This window comes from Panulirus ornatus, chromosome 39 (assembly GCF_036320965.1).
Source record: "Panulirus ornatus isolate Po-2019 chromosome 39, ASM3632096v1, whole genome shotgun sequence".
Taxonomy (NCBI): Eukaryota; Metazoa; Arthropoda; class Malacostraca; order Decapoda; family Palinuridae; genus Panulirus; species Panulirus ornatus.
In genome coordinates this window covers 14284103-14301172 of record NC_092262.1, presented here as the reverse complement: position 1 = coordinate 14301172, position 17070 = coordinate 14284103, and the positions used below count along the sequence as shown (strand labels likewise).

General features: G+C 39.6%; 1 protein-coding gene across 8 annotated transcripts in view; it reads right to left on the bottom strand.

The window, feature by feature from the left end:
• Positions 1-8356: 8356 nt before the first annotated feature.
• LOC139761195 (uncharacterized) overlaps positions 8357-17070 on the bottom strand; it is a 68634-nt gene continuing 59920 nt past the window's right edge. For 6 of the 8 annotated variants that reach the window (XM_071685226.1, XM_071685227.1, XM_071685225.1 and 3 more), the window contains 2 exons: positions 16090-16241; positions 8357-11137 (listed from right to left, as the gene is read on the bottom strand). In XM_071685226.1, coding sequence (XP_071541327.1) covers positions 10802-11137; positions 16090-16241 — 488 coding nt within the window. In that variant the 3' untranslated portion in view covers positions 8357-10801. Of the gene's footprint in view, positions 11138-11177; positions 11619-16089; positions 16242-17070 lie in introns of those variants that run through there. The other 2 variants (XR_011715474.1, XM_071685232.1) reach the window with 2 other exon arrangements.

The window sequence follows — 17070 nt, the reverse complement described above, 5'->3', positions numbered from 1 at the left end:
TCACCTGCATGTTCCGGGAGAACGTATTGGTTTGCCTTTCAGATATGAAAAGTGGAGTTAAGAAAGATAGCAAAAGTTATGGAATTATTAAGTTTTAATGTCAATTTGCCAGTAATTACCATAGAGACAGCAAAGAAAGGATGGCTTGTCTGCAAGAGTAGACTAAAGGTAAGACTTTTACTTATACACTGGATATTTACATGGCACCAGTTGGATAAAGGATGCTAAGCATTATTGGGATATTCTTGCATGACCTGGGATAACTTATCAAAGTATGTTTCAAACTTCTACCATTAATTCATAGAAGACAATGCCAATCATGCATTAGTAAATAATAAGTGCCTTATACAGCATAGTTAAACTTTATTTTTGATATGTTCATGATTTAAATCTAAACTAAGAATATTCCTTAAGCTTGGCTTAATTAATCAGATTATCCCCTTATTCTTATTATGACCAACAAACATGCAAAAGATTTTTTTCTTTTGAATGGAATAAGTTTGTTGCTGTCTTTCCTTCCTGGCTTTGCTAGTACCAAAATGCACTGGCATCTAGTGTTCTTGAACTCTTAACTGTTAGTATTCAATGTAACTCTTTTCCTCACGGATTCCACAAATGATTCAATGTAACTTTTTCCCTCATAAAAAAAATTTTTGCAACTCAGCAGCACATATAATTTATTAAGGTATAATGTCATTTTCACAGCTCCATTATATTTTGATCCAAGTTACATCCATAAATTTGTAATAAAAAGTTGAATGGCACAAACTCTATAACCTACAAATCATTGCTCTATATGTACTGTAATCATAATGTTTATACTTTTCTAAAAGAACTATGGTTTATACTGTTCTAACAGAACTATTGCAATAACTTTTTTGTTAAACATCTGCATTGGTAAACAATACATCAGGAACCTCCAAATACTGGACAAATACTCATCAAAGACATTATAGCCTAAAACACACGATTAAGTCAACATGGGAGGTGAAAAATGTAGCTCAATCTTTGAACAGGGTTTGTGTGTGTGTGTGTGTTTCATGCTTAATATTGTGTGTGACAAGATGGTGCTATGTAACATATTCACATCTAATCATTATAGGTGTATGAAATGACTAAGGGGTAGACAAAAGAAGTTACAATTCTTACCTCAAATTAAGAAGTTAAAAAGTTTACAACTCATATTTGCTTTGGACAAAGTATTTGATTATGGGGTAGACAAAGGAAGCTACAAATCAAATCTGCTTTGGGTAATACTCTAAGACGAACATTGTCTGAGGTGCAGACTGAAGTACAATACTGTAATACTTTAAAGGCAGAAGTATAAATACGTATCTATCTGGCACAAGTTGTGACAGTTACAATAATCTTCTAATATCATTTCAATATTCACTTTAGTAAAAATTTTCCCTAATGCCCTAAACTTTATAACATAATTATTTAAGAATCACTTGCATGTAATTAGTTTACATAATTGAATCACAACTTATCTTCATAAACCCTTCATAAAGGTCCATGCTCAAAAATTTATCATAAAATTTCCGCATTTTGATTTCCTTATTTTGGTGAACTTACATGAAACTGTGGATTATTTCCCCTAAGAAAATTTACACTCTAGGCACAAAAATCAAAAGTGCAAACACCACACAAAGTTAATTGCATAAGTTGTGTAATAAAGGTACAAAGCAACTGATAGAACAGTACCATGACCCTCACCTGAAGTCTTTCATCTCATGATTTAGTACTAGCATTAGCTACAATCTTACATAGTTACTTTGCATATGACTCTCATCCAGGGCAAGTCTCCAACAGTCATGAACTTTTGAAACTAATGTAGAAATGATTTCTGCAGTCAACCATTTCTCACATTACTGCAAAGTTACATTTCAGTCCATTACTCACCCCACTTATGGCACAAACTATTGCCCAAAACTACAAAAATATATGAGAACTACAAAAATTTATTCTCATATTGTCATCCCTCTTGTGACACTACCTTAGACAATCCAGACAGTCTTGCATGGGCATCTAATATTTATAAACTGTCTTTAATAGTCAATGTATGTTGGACAATGTTGGCTATAATTCATATTATGCTATCATCTACTCACAACAATGTCACACAAAGGTACAGTCTGACCCCAGTTTGTCCAGACAGTCTGAAAAGTTACCTATAGTATAACGTATTCCACATATATACCACCACTGCATTAAAAGATTTTCAACCACAGACAGAAGTATTTGGTAGAAGCATTAGGTAAGAACATTAGCCGAGAGGATTAGATAGTAATAGTAGATATGAACATTAGTAAACACTTTAGGTAGTAGTAGTTGTTAGGACCATTAGGTAAGAGCCTCTGAAAACACTGTGCTAGAGTTGCCCCCTGCCACTGGCTAGTTGAGGAAGAGGCACTAAAGGCTAAAAAACAGCAATGGAATTCACCAGTTATGGAAAGTCTTTTGCTATGGCCACCCCTTTGAGAGAGTTCCCAAAGGGAACGGGCATCAGAGATATAGAGAGAGAGTAATCCATCACTTCACTGCCGCTGAAGCCCTAGGAACCCCAATAGAAGGGGTCCTACCTGGAGTTGTAAAATTACATTACACTCTAGTCTGACTGACTTTAGAGTGACAAACATCCTTGTGATTTTCTTGTATAATCTAGATGATTCCAGTTCTTCACCTCCATACCATCCCAGTTTTGCATTCCAGACCATTTCAGTTCTGCATTCCATATCATTCACAGTGTTGCACTCAGAAGTGAACTTCGGTAAACTTAAAGTCACAAGTCATACTTTCTGTAAATACCTCTCCAACTTATATCTACTTACCTATATGTTTGTCTACTTCTTTCTACCTATTTGTCCTTTAATGTTATGTATACCACTTCCCCAGTCAGCCTTAATACCCCAAATATTCTAGTAACTGACTATATGGATAAATTGACTCTTATGGGCAGGATTGGTTTTAGGCTGAGTACGATGCAAGACTTTCAAAAAACTCACTGGACATGGACCTTTATGATAAGCTTCAGAGGACAATGACCTGCCCAACAGTATCAGGGGACACTGACCTTTCCAATCACAAATGTTCAGCAACAAGGTCACATATGTATATATGATGTGTATGCACCATATACATACAGGGATGAACATAGGCAATAATTCAATTATGAAATGGCTAATGTATTCAGACAGCATCGCACTATGCAATGCTAGAGGAAATACAGTAATGGTAAAAATGTTTAGAACTATCAATAGCTAGAAGGCTCTGAAAAGTCAGCAGTTTAATGCCTTGAAATTTCCCAGTGAATTGAATTAATGGGAACTATTCTTTTACATAAGTGAAATGCTATCAAGGACATCCATGCATCAGCAATATATTTTGTTTCATGACTTAAGCTGTTCACAAAATAATTCAGATGACCTACAGCCTATATACAAATGTCATTTCTTTTTTCTGCTGTTACTAACACACACACCAGTACATTGTGTATTGGTTCACAGTCACAGAAATCACCTTCAGAATACTCTCTTTCCCTTGGAGATTCCTAAGATTTGCTTTACCCTACAATGGTAACATATCAGATGTTTGACGCTGAACTCAGAAAGATACCAAAACCTGAGATGGCATCACATTTTGCTATCTATCCATCTACATCTCTGGTGCCTGTCCTCTCTGGGAACTCCCATCAATGGGGCAGCCACTGCAAACGAGTCTCCATTTAATCCTCTTGCGTGCCTCCCTCACATACACTATTCCATACATTCTTCCACCATTCCTCTCCCTCCAGTATTCCACTCTATTTCATGTAACAGGTAGTCTTCCTCTCACACCAACACCTATCATACCCTCTCCTTTTAAACTCCTCTTGCAATCTTTTTACATGCCTAAAACACCCCAAAGTATTACATTTCACCCACTCTACTACTCCACATTTCATTCCCTGCCATACCACATCTTTCATACACCCCCTTATCATATTCTTTATTCCATCTAGTCACACCACATGCTCCTCTTAAATAACTCCTTTCCATAGCCTGGATACTTGACCTCTGCAATTCATTCCATGTCCATGTTGCAGCTGCATACAACAGGACTGGAGGACTATGCTTCCCCTCTTCACTTCCAAACTTACACCTTTACATTTCAATATTCTATTAAAGGATCCAATGACTCTTTTACCTTGAACTGCTTCTCTCCCTTATCTCTCCTTCCTTATCACCAAACTTACCCATTACAGTTCCTAGATACTTACATTTTCTCACCTATAACAGCTTTTCTCCCCCCTTATCCAATACATAGTTCAGTATACTTTCTTCTTTATGGTTTTCTAAATTCATACTTTCACTCCATTTTCTTTGTATTTACCTTCAACTCCTACTCTTACACACATCATAAAACACACTTACAACCTTCTGCAACTCCTGTTCACTCTCAGCACACAACAAAGTATCATCCACAAACAGGCTTGCCACTAGCCACCATATCTCATCACCGCACTCCACATCTGCACCCTATTTCCCTAGTTTTGCTTTCATCTCTCTTATCCCTCCATCCATATATATATATATATATATATATATATTTTTTTTTTCATACTATTCGCTATTTCCCGCGATAGCGAGGTAGCGTTAAGAACAGAGGACTGGGCCTTTGAGGGAATATCCTCACCTGGCCCTCTTCTCTGTTCCTTCTTTTGGAAAATTAAAAAAAAAAAAAACCGAGAGGGGAGGATTTCCAGCCCCCCCGCTCCCTTCCCTTTTAGTCGCCTTCTACGACACGCAGGGAATATGTGGGAAGTATTCTTTCTCCCCTATCCCCTATATATTCTTTCAAACTTTCTTTCAAACTATACGCCATTTCCCGCGTTAGCGAGGTAGCGTTAAGAACAGAGGACTGGGCCTTTGAGGGAATATCCTCACCTGACCCCCTTCTCTGTTCCTTCTTTTGGAAAATTAAAAGCAGTGAAAATTAGAAGCAGTGAAAAGTTTTTATCGAGGATGTAAGGCATGTGTACGTGTAGGAAGAGAGGAAAGTGATTGGTTCTCAGTGAATGTAGGTTTGCGGCAGGGGTGTGTGATGTCTCCATGGTTGTTTAATTTGTTTATGGATGGGGTTGTTAGGGAGGTGAATGCAAGAGTTTTGGAAAGAGGGGCAAGTATGAAGTCTGTTGGGGATGAGAGAGCTTGGGAAGTGAGTCAGTTATTGTTCGCTGATGATACAGCGCTGGTGGCTGATTCATGTGAGAAACTGCAGAAGCTGGTGACTGAGTTGGGTAAAGTGTGTGAAAGAAGAAAGTTAAGAGTAAATGTGAAAAACAGCAAGGTAATTAGGTACAGTAGGGTTGAGGGTCAAGTCAATTGGGAGGTAAGTTGGAATGGAGAAAAAGTGGAGGAAGTAAAGTGTTTTAGATATCTGGGAGTGGATCTGGCAGCGGATAGAACCATGGAAGCGGAAGTGGATCATAGGGTGGGGGAGGGGGCGAAAATTCTGGGAGCCTTGAAGAATGTGTGGAAGTCGAGAACATTATCTGGGAAAGCAAAAATGGGTATGTTTGAAGGAATAGTGGTTCCAACAATGTTGTATGGTTGCGAGGTGTGGGCTATGGATAGAGTTGTGCGCAGGAGGATGGATGTGCTGGAAATGAGATGTTTGAGGACAATGTGTGGTGTGAGGTGGTTTGATCGAGTAAGTAACGTAAGGGTAAGAGAGATGTGTGGAAATAAAAAGAGCGTGGTTGAGAAAGCAGAAGAGGGTGTTTTGAAATGGTTTGGGCACATGGAGAGAATGAGTGAGGAAAGATTGACCAAGAGGATATATGTGTCGGAGGTGGAGGGAACGAGGGGAAGAGGGAGACCAAATTGGAGGTGGAAAGATGGAGTGAAAAAGATTTTGTGTGAGCGGGGCCTGAACATGCAGGAGGGTGTAAGGAGGGCAAGGAATAGAGTGGATTGGAGCGATGTGGTATACCGGGGTTGACATGCTGTCAGTGGATTGAATTGGGGCATGTGAAGCGTCTGGGGTAAACCATGGAAAGCTGTGTAGGTATGTATATTTTGCGTGTGTGGACGTATGTATATACATGTGTATGGGGGTGGGTTGGGCCATTTCTTTCGTCTGTTTCCTTGCGCTACCTCGCAAACGCAGGAGACAGCGACAAAGCAAAAAAAAAAAAAATATATATGTATATATATATATATTATCCCTGGGGATAGGGGAGAAAGAATACTTCCCACGTATTCCCTGCGTGTCATAGAAGGCGACTAAAAGGGAAGGGAGCGGGGGGCTGGAAATCCTCCCCTCTCATTTTTTTTTAATTTTCCAAAAGAAGGAACAGAGAAGGGGGCCAGGTGAGGATATTCCCTCAAAGGCCCAGTCCTCTGTTCTTAACGCTACCTCGCTAATGCGGGAAATGGCAAATAGTATGAAAGAAAAGAATATATATATATATATATATATATTTTTTTTTTTTTTTTTTTTTTTTTTTTTTATACTTTGTCGCTGTCTCCCGCGTTTGCGAGGTAGCGCAAGGAAACAGACGAAAGAAATGGCCCAACCCCCCCCCATACACATGTACATACACACGTCCACACACGCAAATATACATACCTACACAGCTTTCCATGGTTTACCCCAGACGCTTCACATGCCTTGATTCAATCCACTGACAGCACGTCAACCCCTGTATACCACATCACTCCAATTCACTCTATTCCTTGCCCTCCTTTCACCCTCCTGCATGTTCAGGCCCCGATCACACAAAATCTTTTTCACTCCATCTTTCCACCTCCAATTTGGTCTCCCTCTTCTCCTCGTTCCCTCCACCTCCGACACATATATCCTCTTGGTCAATCTTTCCTCACTCATTCTCTCCATGTGCCCAAACCATTTCAAAACACCCTCTTCTGCTCTCTCAACCACGCTCTTTTTATTTCCACACATCTCTCTTACCCTTACGTTACTTACTCGATCAAACCACCTCACACCACACATTGTCCTCAAACATCTCATTTCCAGCACATCCATCCTCCTGCGCACAACTCTATCCATAGCCCACGCCTCGCAACCATACAACATTGTTGGAACCACCATTCCCTCAAACATACCCATTTTTGCTTTCCGAGATAATGTTCTCGACTTCCACACATTTTTCAAGGCTCCCAAAATTTTCGCCCCCTCCCCCACCCTATGATCCACTTCCGCTTCCATGGTTCCATCCGCTGCCAGATCCACTCCCAGATATCTAAAACACTTCACTTCCTCCAGTTTTTCTCCATTCAAACTCACCTCCCAATTGACTTGACCCTCAACCCTACTGTACCTAATAACCTTGCTCTTATTCACATTTACTCTTAACTTTCTTCTTCCACACACTTTACCAAACTCAGTCACCAGCTTCTGCAGTTTCTCACATGAATCAGCCACCAGCGCTGTATCATCAGCGAACAACAACTGACTCACTTCCCAAGCTCTCTCATCCCCAACAGACTTCATACTTGCCCCTCTTTCCAGGACTCTTGCATTTACCTCCCTAACAACCCCATCCATAAACAAATTAAACAACCATGGAGACATCACACACCCCTGCCGCAAACCTACATTCACTGAGAACCAATCACTTTCCTCTCTTCCTACACGTACACATGCCTTACATCCTCGATAAAAACTTTTCACTGCTTCTAACAACTTGCCTCCCACACCATATATTCTTAATACCTTCCACAGAGCATCTCTATCAACTCTATCATATGCCTTCTCCAGATCCATAAATGCTACATACAAATCCATTTGCTTTTCTAAGTATTTCTCACATACATTCTTCAAAGCAAACACCTGATCCACACATCCTCTACCACTTCTGAAACCGCACTGCTCTTCCCCAATCTGATGCTCTGTACATGCCTTCACCCTCTCAATCAATACCCTCCCATATAATATATATATATATATATATATATATATATATATATATATATATATATACAAACTCAGTCACCATCTTCTGCAGTTTCTCACTCAAATCAGCTACCAGAGCTGTATCATCGGCGAAAAACAACTGACACTTCCCAGTCCCTCTCATCCCCAACTGACTGCATACTCGCTCCTCTCTCCAAAACTCTTGCATTTACCTCTCTAACTACCCCATCCGTAAACAAATCAAATAACCATGGGGACATCACACACCCCTGCTGAAGACTGACCTTCACTGGGAACCAATCACTTTCCTCTCTTCCTACTTCTACACATGCCTTACATCCTTGATAAATACTTTTCACTGCTTCTAGCAACTTACCTCCAACAGCATAAGACTCTTTCCAGTACAATTTCTTTATTTCCCTAAACTTTACACTCACTTTCTTCCAAAATCTTCATCTGCTTTTTCTTTGCTTTCTTCAATTAGTTTCTTAACATTCTGCTTACACATATCATTATATTCATCCTTTACTGTACTTCCACTGGTACATTCCTGTCAAGCAATCTACCACATGACATTTTCTTCTCTTCCAAAACATTTCTGATTTCTTTCGTCCACCATGCACTTCCGTTTTTTATTCCTAAAGCCGTGACCTTTTATCCAACTACTAATTCTAAAACTTTTCAAAGTCTTTCTCTAAACATTTCAAACACCTCATTTACATAAAAAGATTTACATCTCTATGTTTACTGCACTTCCATTTAAACTTTCAGTCATCCTCCTTTCATACTCATTCTTGCATTCTTTCCAATTCATCTTCTTGCTTACCAGCACTTTTACCCCTCCATTTTTCTATACACCATACCTCCACTTCTCCCTGATCATCATCCCCACAGGAACCACAAAATTGTCAGTCTCCAAAAAATCCTCTCAACTCCAGCAACTAGCACGGCTTTTCTCAATCTTTCATCCACTGCCACATGGTCAATCAAACCCTTGTGTTCTTCTCTGTCATCATTTCTCATCCACGTATACCTGTGGATCATCCTGAACTGAAAAAAGGTTTGCAAGGAATAAACTCTTCTCCACACATACATCAACAAGATAATTTCCATTCACATTTACTTCAGGCACTCTCCATTTACCAGCTATCTCACCAATTACATCACATCTCTACTTTGCATTCATATCACCCATGATGATCATGTTTCCTTCATTTTCAAAACCATTTATACATTCATTTTATTTTTTCTAGAAATGCATCATTTCATCCTTACCTTGTACAGTCCTCATATTCACATGCACATACATACATAACCATGCTTTCTTCACAATTTCATGTTCTTCTCCCACCCACACCATTTTTGACCCATTCCATCCAGGCACTCTAACATTCTCCCACACACAGTGAGTTTCAAATCCTTTTTTCCTCTTTCCTCAAAATTTTCATTTGTTCTCGTCCATACCACTCCTCCTTCCACATCCTCCCATAACTTGCATTCTTCACATCCATTCTTAATCCATACACCCTGTCCAAGGATATGGGTCTTCCCAACCCCCAGTAAAACAAAACTATAACTTTTACATTTCTCATCAAGCTCCCTCCTTTTACTCTCGCCAGCCATTCCTTTACATTCAGCATCACCACCCTCAATAACTCATCCCTATTACTCCTTGGTATAGATGTAGACTCCAGTGCAATTTAAACAAATTTCATATATCTATACTACACTTCACATTGTACACTACAGACAATTCATGGCAAACTGAATTATCTTTCAAGAGGGATGTTTAAAACAATTTCAACTCATCGTCTGGAGAAATTATGCTTAGCAGTTAAAAATTACGGTGCTTTACAGTGGGGAAAAGTATTTGGTTAAAGTATATCAACTGATATACGAGACACTGTACTGGCAAACTGTCTAGTAAAATGATGGCAGTAAGGTGAAGTGTTGTGCAACAAAATTTTTCTTCCCCACATAAATGTGCATTTCATAGTTCATTGGTTTTTCTTCAACATACCAAATATACTGAACAAAGCATCTTGTGAAATTGCTTCACAGTAACTTTGCTGTAAATCCATGAATAAAGTAAAAGATGCAGGAAAATACACAAAATACAGTAATAAAAAGGTGAAAGACACTTTGAAAATAGTACTGGACTGTACCTAAAAATTGAGTGCATAGTTCTAGATTATCACATACACGAGAAACCTAAGATGAATATTTATCTTTCACTTCTTAAATTTATAATGATTGATGATGATATAAAACTGTCACACATCTGTACCATCTTACAGAATGATAAACACATCAGTGAATGATTCATTATCAGTGTAATAATTCATGATATATACCACAGGTACAAAATATTTGTTGCTTTTCATTACTACCATGATAAAGAACATACAGTCTAGTGTGTTGCCTCACTGTACACTTGGTAATATTTGGTCTCCTGGTCTCTATTTTCATTTATTGCAATGGTTTTAGTATAACCTTGTCACTCAGTTCTTTCATAGGATCATATCCGATTTTTGTACTGGTGATGAAAGCCAATGTCTTTTAAGCCAATATGATGAATTAGATTCTCTAATAAGTGAAACCACACAGTGTGGCAGTAGTAAGCTGTATGTTCATCATGATGGCATTTAAAGGCACATTAACCTTAACATTCTCCCCATACCACAACAACAACACAAGGAGTATCAGCTGTCTTATCACAACTTTTTTACCCTCCTTATATATATATATATATATATATATATATATATATATATATATATATATATATATATATATATATATAGCTTTCTGTCTGGCACAGTTCTGCTGTCATATGTCAGCAGGGAAAAAGTATCTCCTGTAGGGTATGATTCACATCAGATCACTCTAGTGTCTTTGGGGAGAGAAGTAGTTCCAGCTGCTCCTGCGAGTGTGAGTTCTCCTCTGGTGGTGGGCCGGTGAGGGAAGGCGAGACCGGTAGTGATGCAGGTACTATGTGTACTCTGGGGCCACTGTCGTCACCACCATCACCACCACCGCCACTACCACCACCATCAGTGGATTCCCTTGGGGATGCCACCTTCAGGATCCCAGAGCTGCTGGGCACCTGCTGGGACTTGCTGGGACTCGAGGCATCTACCTGGGGCCAGGTCACCGTCTTGGCAGTGTCATCACTAGTGAAGTGACCATAGCCATAGTTGATGAGTCCAGCATCCACCTGTTGTGTAAAACACACAATCACGATCCCTGCTACCAGCATGTCGTTGTCATTTACACTACCCCTCTACTTTCCTCCATTCATCTATGGTAGTTACTGTACACATTCACCCTACAACTACCATGCATACCTCAGCATAGACTGTGCTTCTACTCTCTGCTATGGAAGCTGAGAACATAACAACAGGTAAGGTGTGGACATGGTAGCTGCTGCATAACAAGTATGACAATGGACGAAATAACTGTTGGATAACTAGTGTGGCATCAGCATGAATGATATTTGGAATGCTAAACTATGACTAGGTTCAGGGCTGTGGGGTACATGAGGTTGTGGAAGAGGTAGCAGGGATGCAGAGGCTGCAGATGTGAAGCTAATGGCTCTCGGTGGGGTGAGCGAAGGTGCGAGGCTGCAGCGGTGAAGGTTAAGCCGGGGACACTTGTGAGCCTGAGAAGGCCGGGTTGACCAAACCAGGTGACTCCATCTGTTGGCAGGTCACACCAACCAACTTCAGTGATTTTTATCATGCACTGCTGCTCAAAGGCTATAATTAAAACTTCCCTAACTTATATCATCAGTACTCATGGTCTAAATACAACAAATGCTAGAAATATAGTGCAATATTAAACTGGTATTACTTTGTATGCCTACAATTACAAGAAAATCGTAGGAAAAAATACAATACCTGAGGTGGGATACTGATGGTATCTGAAGGGCATGACATTAAGGCAGGTCAAAACATTTAACAGTTTATGAACAAATAATTCTTTACCTGCTTCAATAGTCAAATAAACCCCAATAACCTATATCAAAAACATCAGTTCTGAGTTGTCCAGGATTCTAATATAAAAAATTTAGGACTCTGATTACAAATGCATACACCAAAATGAAAACGGAAAAGTACAGTGTGTATGGCTGTATCCTGGGTTAATTTCATCTCTATAGCTCTAAAATCTTCATCAATATCCATTCTCTCCTTCTTATGAGAAACTTTCAACTTCCATTCAAATCACTTCAAGTCATATTCCTATCATCAACAACTTCCTCCACATTTTTTTATCCTTTACCCAGGCAATTTTTTTTTTACTAACACAACCTTCTTTCTCTCATTACTTTTATGTCTTCTCCTTCCTTCTCCTTTGCATACATACTTCAAAACTATTTTGCTGAATTAAATGTTGACTGATACATTATTTAATCTACACAAGTCTAGTATTAGGTTCATATTGGATCTAGCATAATCACCTTGACTGTCTTAGCCAGAAGGTAGCAATGGACATTTTTCTCTTAGTAGAAAAAAAAAGAAAAAAAAGCCAGAATATTTGGGCATTTACATATTTAGCAAAAGCTATGTACAGTGCCAATTGTATGGTAAGCACTGAATGGATATGATGTCGCAGTGAGACTAAATGTAAGAGGACAAACAGGAAAGTGATACTTGGATGATTTAGTGAGGAAACCAAGAACACAAAGGAGATATAGTAAAGTTAGCTGAGGCTATACATATGTGGGGAAAGGGGAAACAATTAATGGAGGACTACGAGTGGATGGGTCCCTGGTTACTTTCTTATGTAGAGAGTGGAAATAATGACTAGGAATGTGAATATCTGTGAGATAATGTAGTAACCCTTCCTCCACATTGTCACTCAATATTATACTTAGTATAAAGGTTGTCATCACCATACTGATCTTCATTGTGCTCTTTGTACTGATGATCTTTAACCTGAACCTTGTGAGCCTAATGGAAAGTCATTTCCACTACATCCTCATCAATGAACCCTTGACATCACTTGCCTATGCCCTCACCCTTACAGGTTAGGTCAAGAGCCATCTTGACTGCACCTTCATTTTCACTACACTCTCAACACCTTTCAACTTTAACCTGGTTGAGGCCATCTTCACTACACCCTTGATACTACCGGACAAAAAATTTGACCCATTTGGGTCAGGTTAAAGTCCATCTCAACCATGCCATGATCATTACTACAACCCTGATACTAACCTATTCATTGAAATTGTAGTCAGCAAATAATAGGTGATTGGGAGAGTGCAAGTAATAGAGATGGATTTCTTTTTTAGAATTTTGAATGATTTAAGGCAACTGGATGTAATGACAGTGAAGATGATATATCATGGTGTTGTCTAAGGAGGGGGCACAAGTGATAATGTGAAGGAAAGAAATTAACATGGTATGGGCATGTACAAATGATCAAATGGTATGAACACATGAGGATCTGACCCTGGAAAAGTATGAGTAAATACAAAAGAGGTAAAGGGAGGAGGATGGAGGAGGAGGAGGAGCATCAAAAACACAGTAGAAAAATAGTGAAGTAATATGTAGGTGGAACTAAAGGGGGAGGCATTGCCTAACTCTACCAGAGTAATCCGTTTAAATATACAAAGACATCTGACATGTGCTGTGACTTTTTTAGTTTTTGGACAATTTAGGAGCCTTGCTGCCTCTGTAAACACTGAGCTGGAGTTGTCCTCTACCAATGACCTATCAAAGGCTGGGCACAAAAGGCTAAGAAGTGGCACTGGAGTCTACCAGTTATATTGCATAGTAAAAGAGACAAGCAATTGAGGGCAATGGCACTGATTGTAAATGGGTTAACTGGTGATACTAAAGGAAGGGAGCTTGTGGAGGAGTTAAAAGTTGTAGCTTGGATGTGCTGAGGATTGGGGAACCCATATCCTTGGGCAGGGGGTGTAGAGTGAAAATGGAAATGAATGCAAGTTATGGAAGGAGGAGTGGTATGAACAGGAATGAGTGAAAATCATAGGGGCTGTAAGAGTGCAAATGTTACTGTGAGAATAAAGGAGAATTGCTAAATCAAAAGAAGGAAGAGAAAGGAAGATGGAGGGAGTATCTTAAAGAACTGATGAATGTGGACAAAGGTGAGGCAGCAGTTGTTAAAACCATGGGTATGGAGGAGGGAAGGAAGAGGATACAAGTGCAGGGCCTAAAGCAAAATGGGAGGTAAGAATGAGGCTGGAGGCTGGAAAGGCACCCGGAGTGGATGGGACTATGGCTGAAATGATGAGGTATGGATGAGAAAGTGTGACATTGTGGATGCATCTGAAATAGAAGGTTGTGCCTATGGATTAGGCGATAGCTATCATTGATCCTTTATTCAAAGGAAAAGGTGCTAAGGATGTATGTAGCAATGATAAGGGAATAAGTCTTAAGTATACCAGGAATAGTGTATGCAAGAATTTTTACTGACAGAGTGTTGGAAGTGACTGAATGCAGAATAAGTGACAGACAAGAGGGTCTTAGGAAATGCAGCAGATGTGTGGGTCAGATTTTTGTGGTAAAGATGATTGTGGAAAAGTATTCAGCAAAGGTAAGAAGTTGTATGCAACTTTTATGGATCTGGAGAAAGTGTATGACAGAGTTGAGTGGAATGCTTTATGGGATGTGTTAAGGATATGTGAGAAAATCTTAGGTATTTAGGAGCTGTCTTGAGCAAATTTGGCGATACAGAAGAAGAGATAAGGGAAAGGCCAGTACACAGTAGAAAAGTCATGTATGGAAATGAAGAGAGGATTGGCGGACAGTGTAGTCCTCCCAACACTGAAATATGCAGCCAAAACATGGACAAAGAATGAGTTACAGAGGTCAAGAATCCAAGCTGCGGAAATGAACTATTTGAGAGGAGAATGCGGGGTGTAAGAAATGAAGAGGTGTATGAGAGATGAGGTATGGCAGGAAATACAAAGGGAATGAATTGTGGAATGGTACAGTGGGTGAAGGGGGTTTGTGCATTTGAAAATAATGGAAGACTGGGAGTTTACAAGGAGAGCATATGAAAGTACAATTAAAGGGGTTGGTGTGAGAGGAAGACCACCTGTGACATGGGCAAACGGGGTGGAAGAACACTGGAGGGAGAGAAATGGTGGAAGAATGTGTGGAATGGTGTATACGAGGGAGGCACATAAGAACAGGGATAAGTGGAGACTTTTGCTGTGGCCACCCCTTGATGGGAGTTTCCTGAGGGAATTGGTGTCAGAGATATAGATAGATATATAGTATTTAGGTAAGGGAGAAGGCAGAGGAAAAATATTTAGAAAAATGAAACTACAGCGTGAAAGAATATCACTGAGCCATCCCTCTTCACCTTAACACTGTAATGATGCACTTGGACTTAACTCTTCACTGTCATGCTTCTACTTTTATGTTGATCCTCCCAAGTTGTGGAAATAAAGTCTTATTGGCTGGTGGTAACCGTTCCCTTCAGATTTTACTTTTTTTTGTGTTTGGATATTTTTTTGGTTTACTTATCCATTCTTGATCTAGGCAGTTCAAAAGTCACATCTCTGACAAACTTCTGTGAAAACATACTCCATCTCAATATTAACTGATCTGGCCTCCATTTTTCTGGTTTTCTATGCTTCTCAAACAAACCATTCCGTCCTCCCTTTCATTACTATGCACCCCTCATACATCCTCCTTATTTTCTTCAAACAATCATATTCAATACTTCATCGTTACCCTCTTCTCTTATATTTGTAATCTGAAGTGAGGTAATGACTTTTTTTCCTCACTAAGTTTCTCAAAATAAGTTTTCACATACATCCCATGTCTTTCCTACCCAAGTGCCAAACTCCTCCTTATGAATCTCCTGTCACATTTGTGTTACCCCAGATCCTCTCATCAATGCTCTTATTTCATCTTTCCTCTGCTTTTTACTTTACAAGTTATGTCCCTTCACAAATAGTGGTATTCAGGTTCATTCTTGCAGTACCCACCTTTCCCTCCTAAATCCTCAGTTTTAATCTTTGTTTTCTTAGGCTCATCTTCCCATAGTTCTAACTCTCGTGCCTTTTAGGAAAGATTCTTCTATCATACCAAGCAAGCGATAAGCCTCATATCAACCCCCTCTTCCCCTCCAGCTTTTATTTCCCTTCTGAGCTCTAATGTAATCCTTTCCCAAAAGAGTCCTCTAGCCTACCTGTCGGTCATCTTCTCCTTCCTCTGCTATCATAACCTCTGGGTTCTTCTCCATGAACTCACGTCTCCTGATGCAGACCTCGATGCTGAGAACAAGGACAACAACACCACAGAAGATCACCACAGGCCCAACCAACACAAAAGGATTGTAACCTGTGGAGAAATGGTAAATGTTCAAGTTATTTTGCTTTGCTGCAATTGCAGTCATTATACCTTCAGTGATACTAACTGTGAACCCCAGATCCTTCAACTAAATTTAGGGTAAAAGAGTCATTGGTATAATAACTTGGTGTATAACTTTACATCTATCCATCTATCTGTACCTTTGTAAACCATTCCCTCAAGGAACTCCCATCAATGGGGTGGCCATGGCAAAAGTCTCCAATTATCCCTTTATATATATATATATATATATATATATATATATATATATATATTTTTTTTTTTTTTCATACTATTCGCCATTTCCCGCGTTAGCGAGGTAGCGTTAAGAACAGAGAACTGGGCCACTGAGGGAATATCCTCACTTAGCCCCCTTCTCTGTTCCTTCTTTTGTCTCCTGCATTTGCGAGGTAGCGCAAGGAAACAGACGAAAGAAATGGCCCAACCCGCCCCCATACACATGTATATACATACACGTCCACACACGCAAATATACATACCTATACATCTCAATGTACACATATATATACACACACAGACACATACATATATACACATGCACACAATTCACACTGTCTGCCTTTATTCATTCCCATCACCATCTCGCCACACATGCAATGACATCCCCCTCCCCCCCTCATGTGTGCGAGGCAGCGCTAGGAAAAGACAACAAAGGCCCCATTCGTTCACACTCAGTCTCTAGCTGCCAAGCAATAATGCCCGAAACCACAGCTCCCTTTCCACATCCAGGCCCCACACAACTTTCCATGGTTTACCCCAAACGCTTCACATGCCCTGATTCAATCCATTGACAGCACAT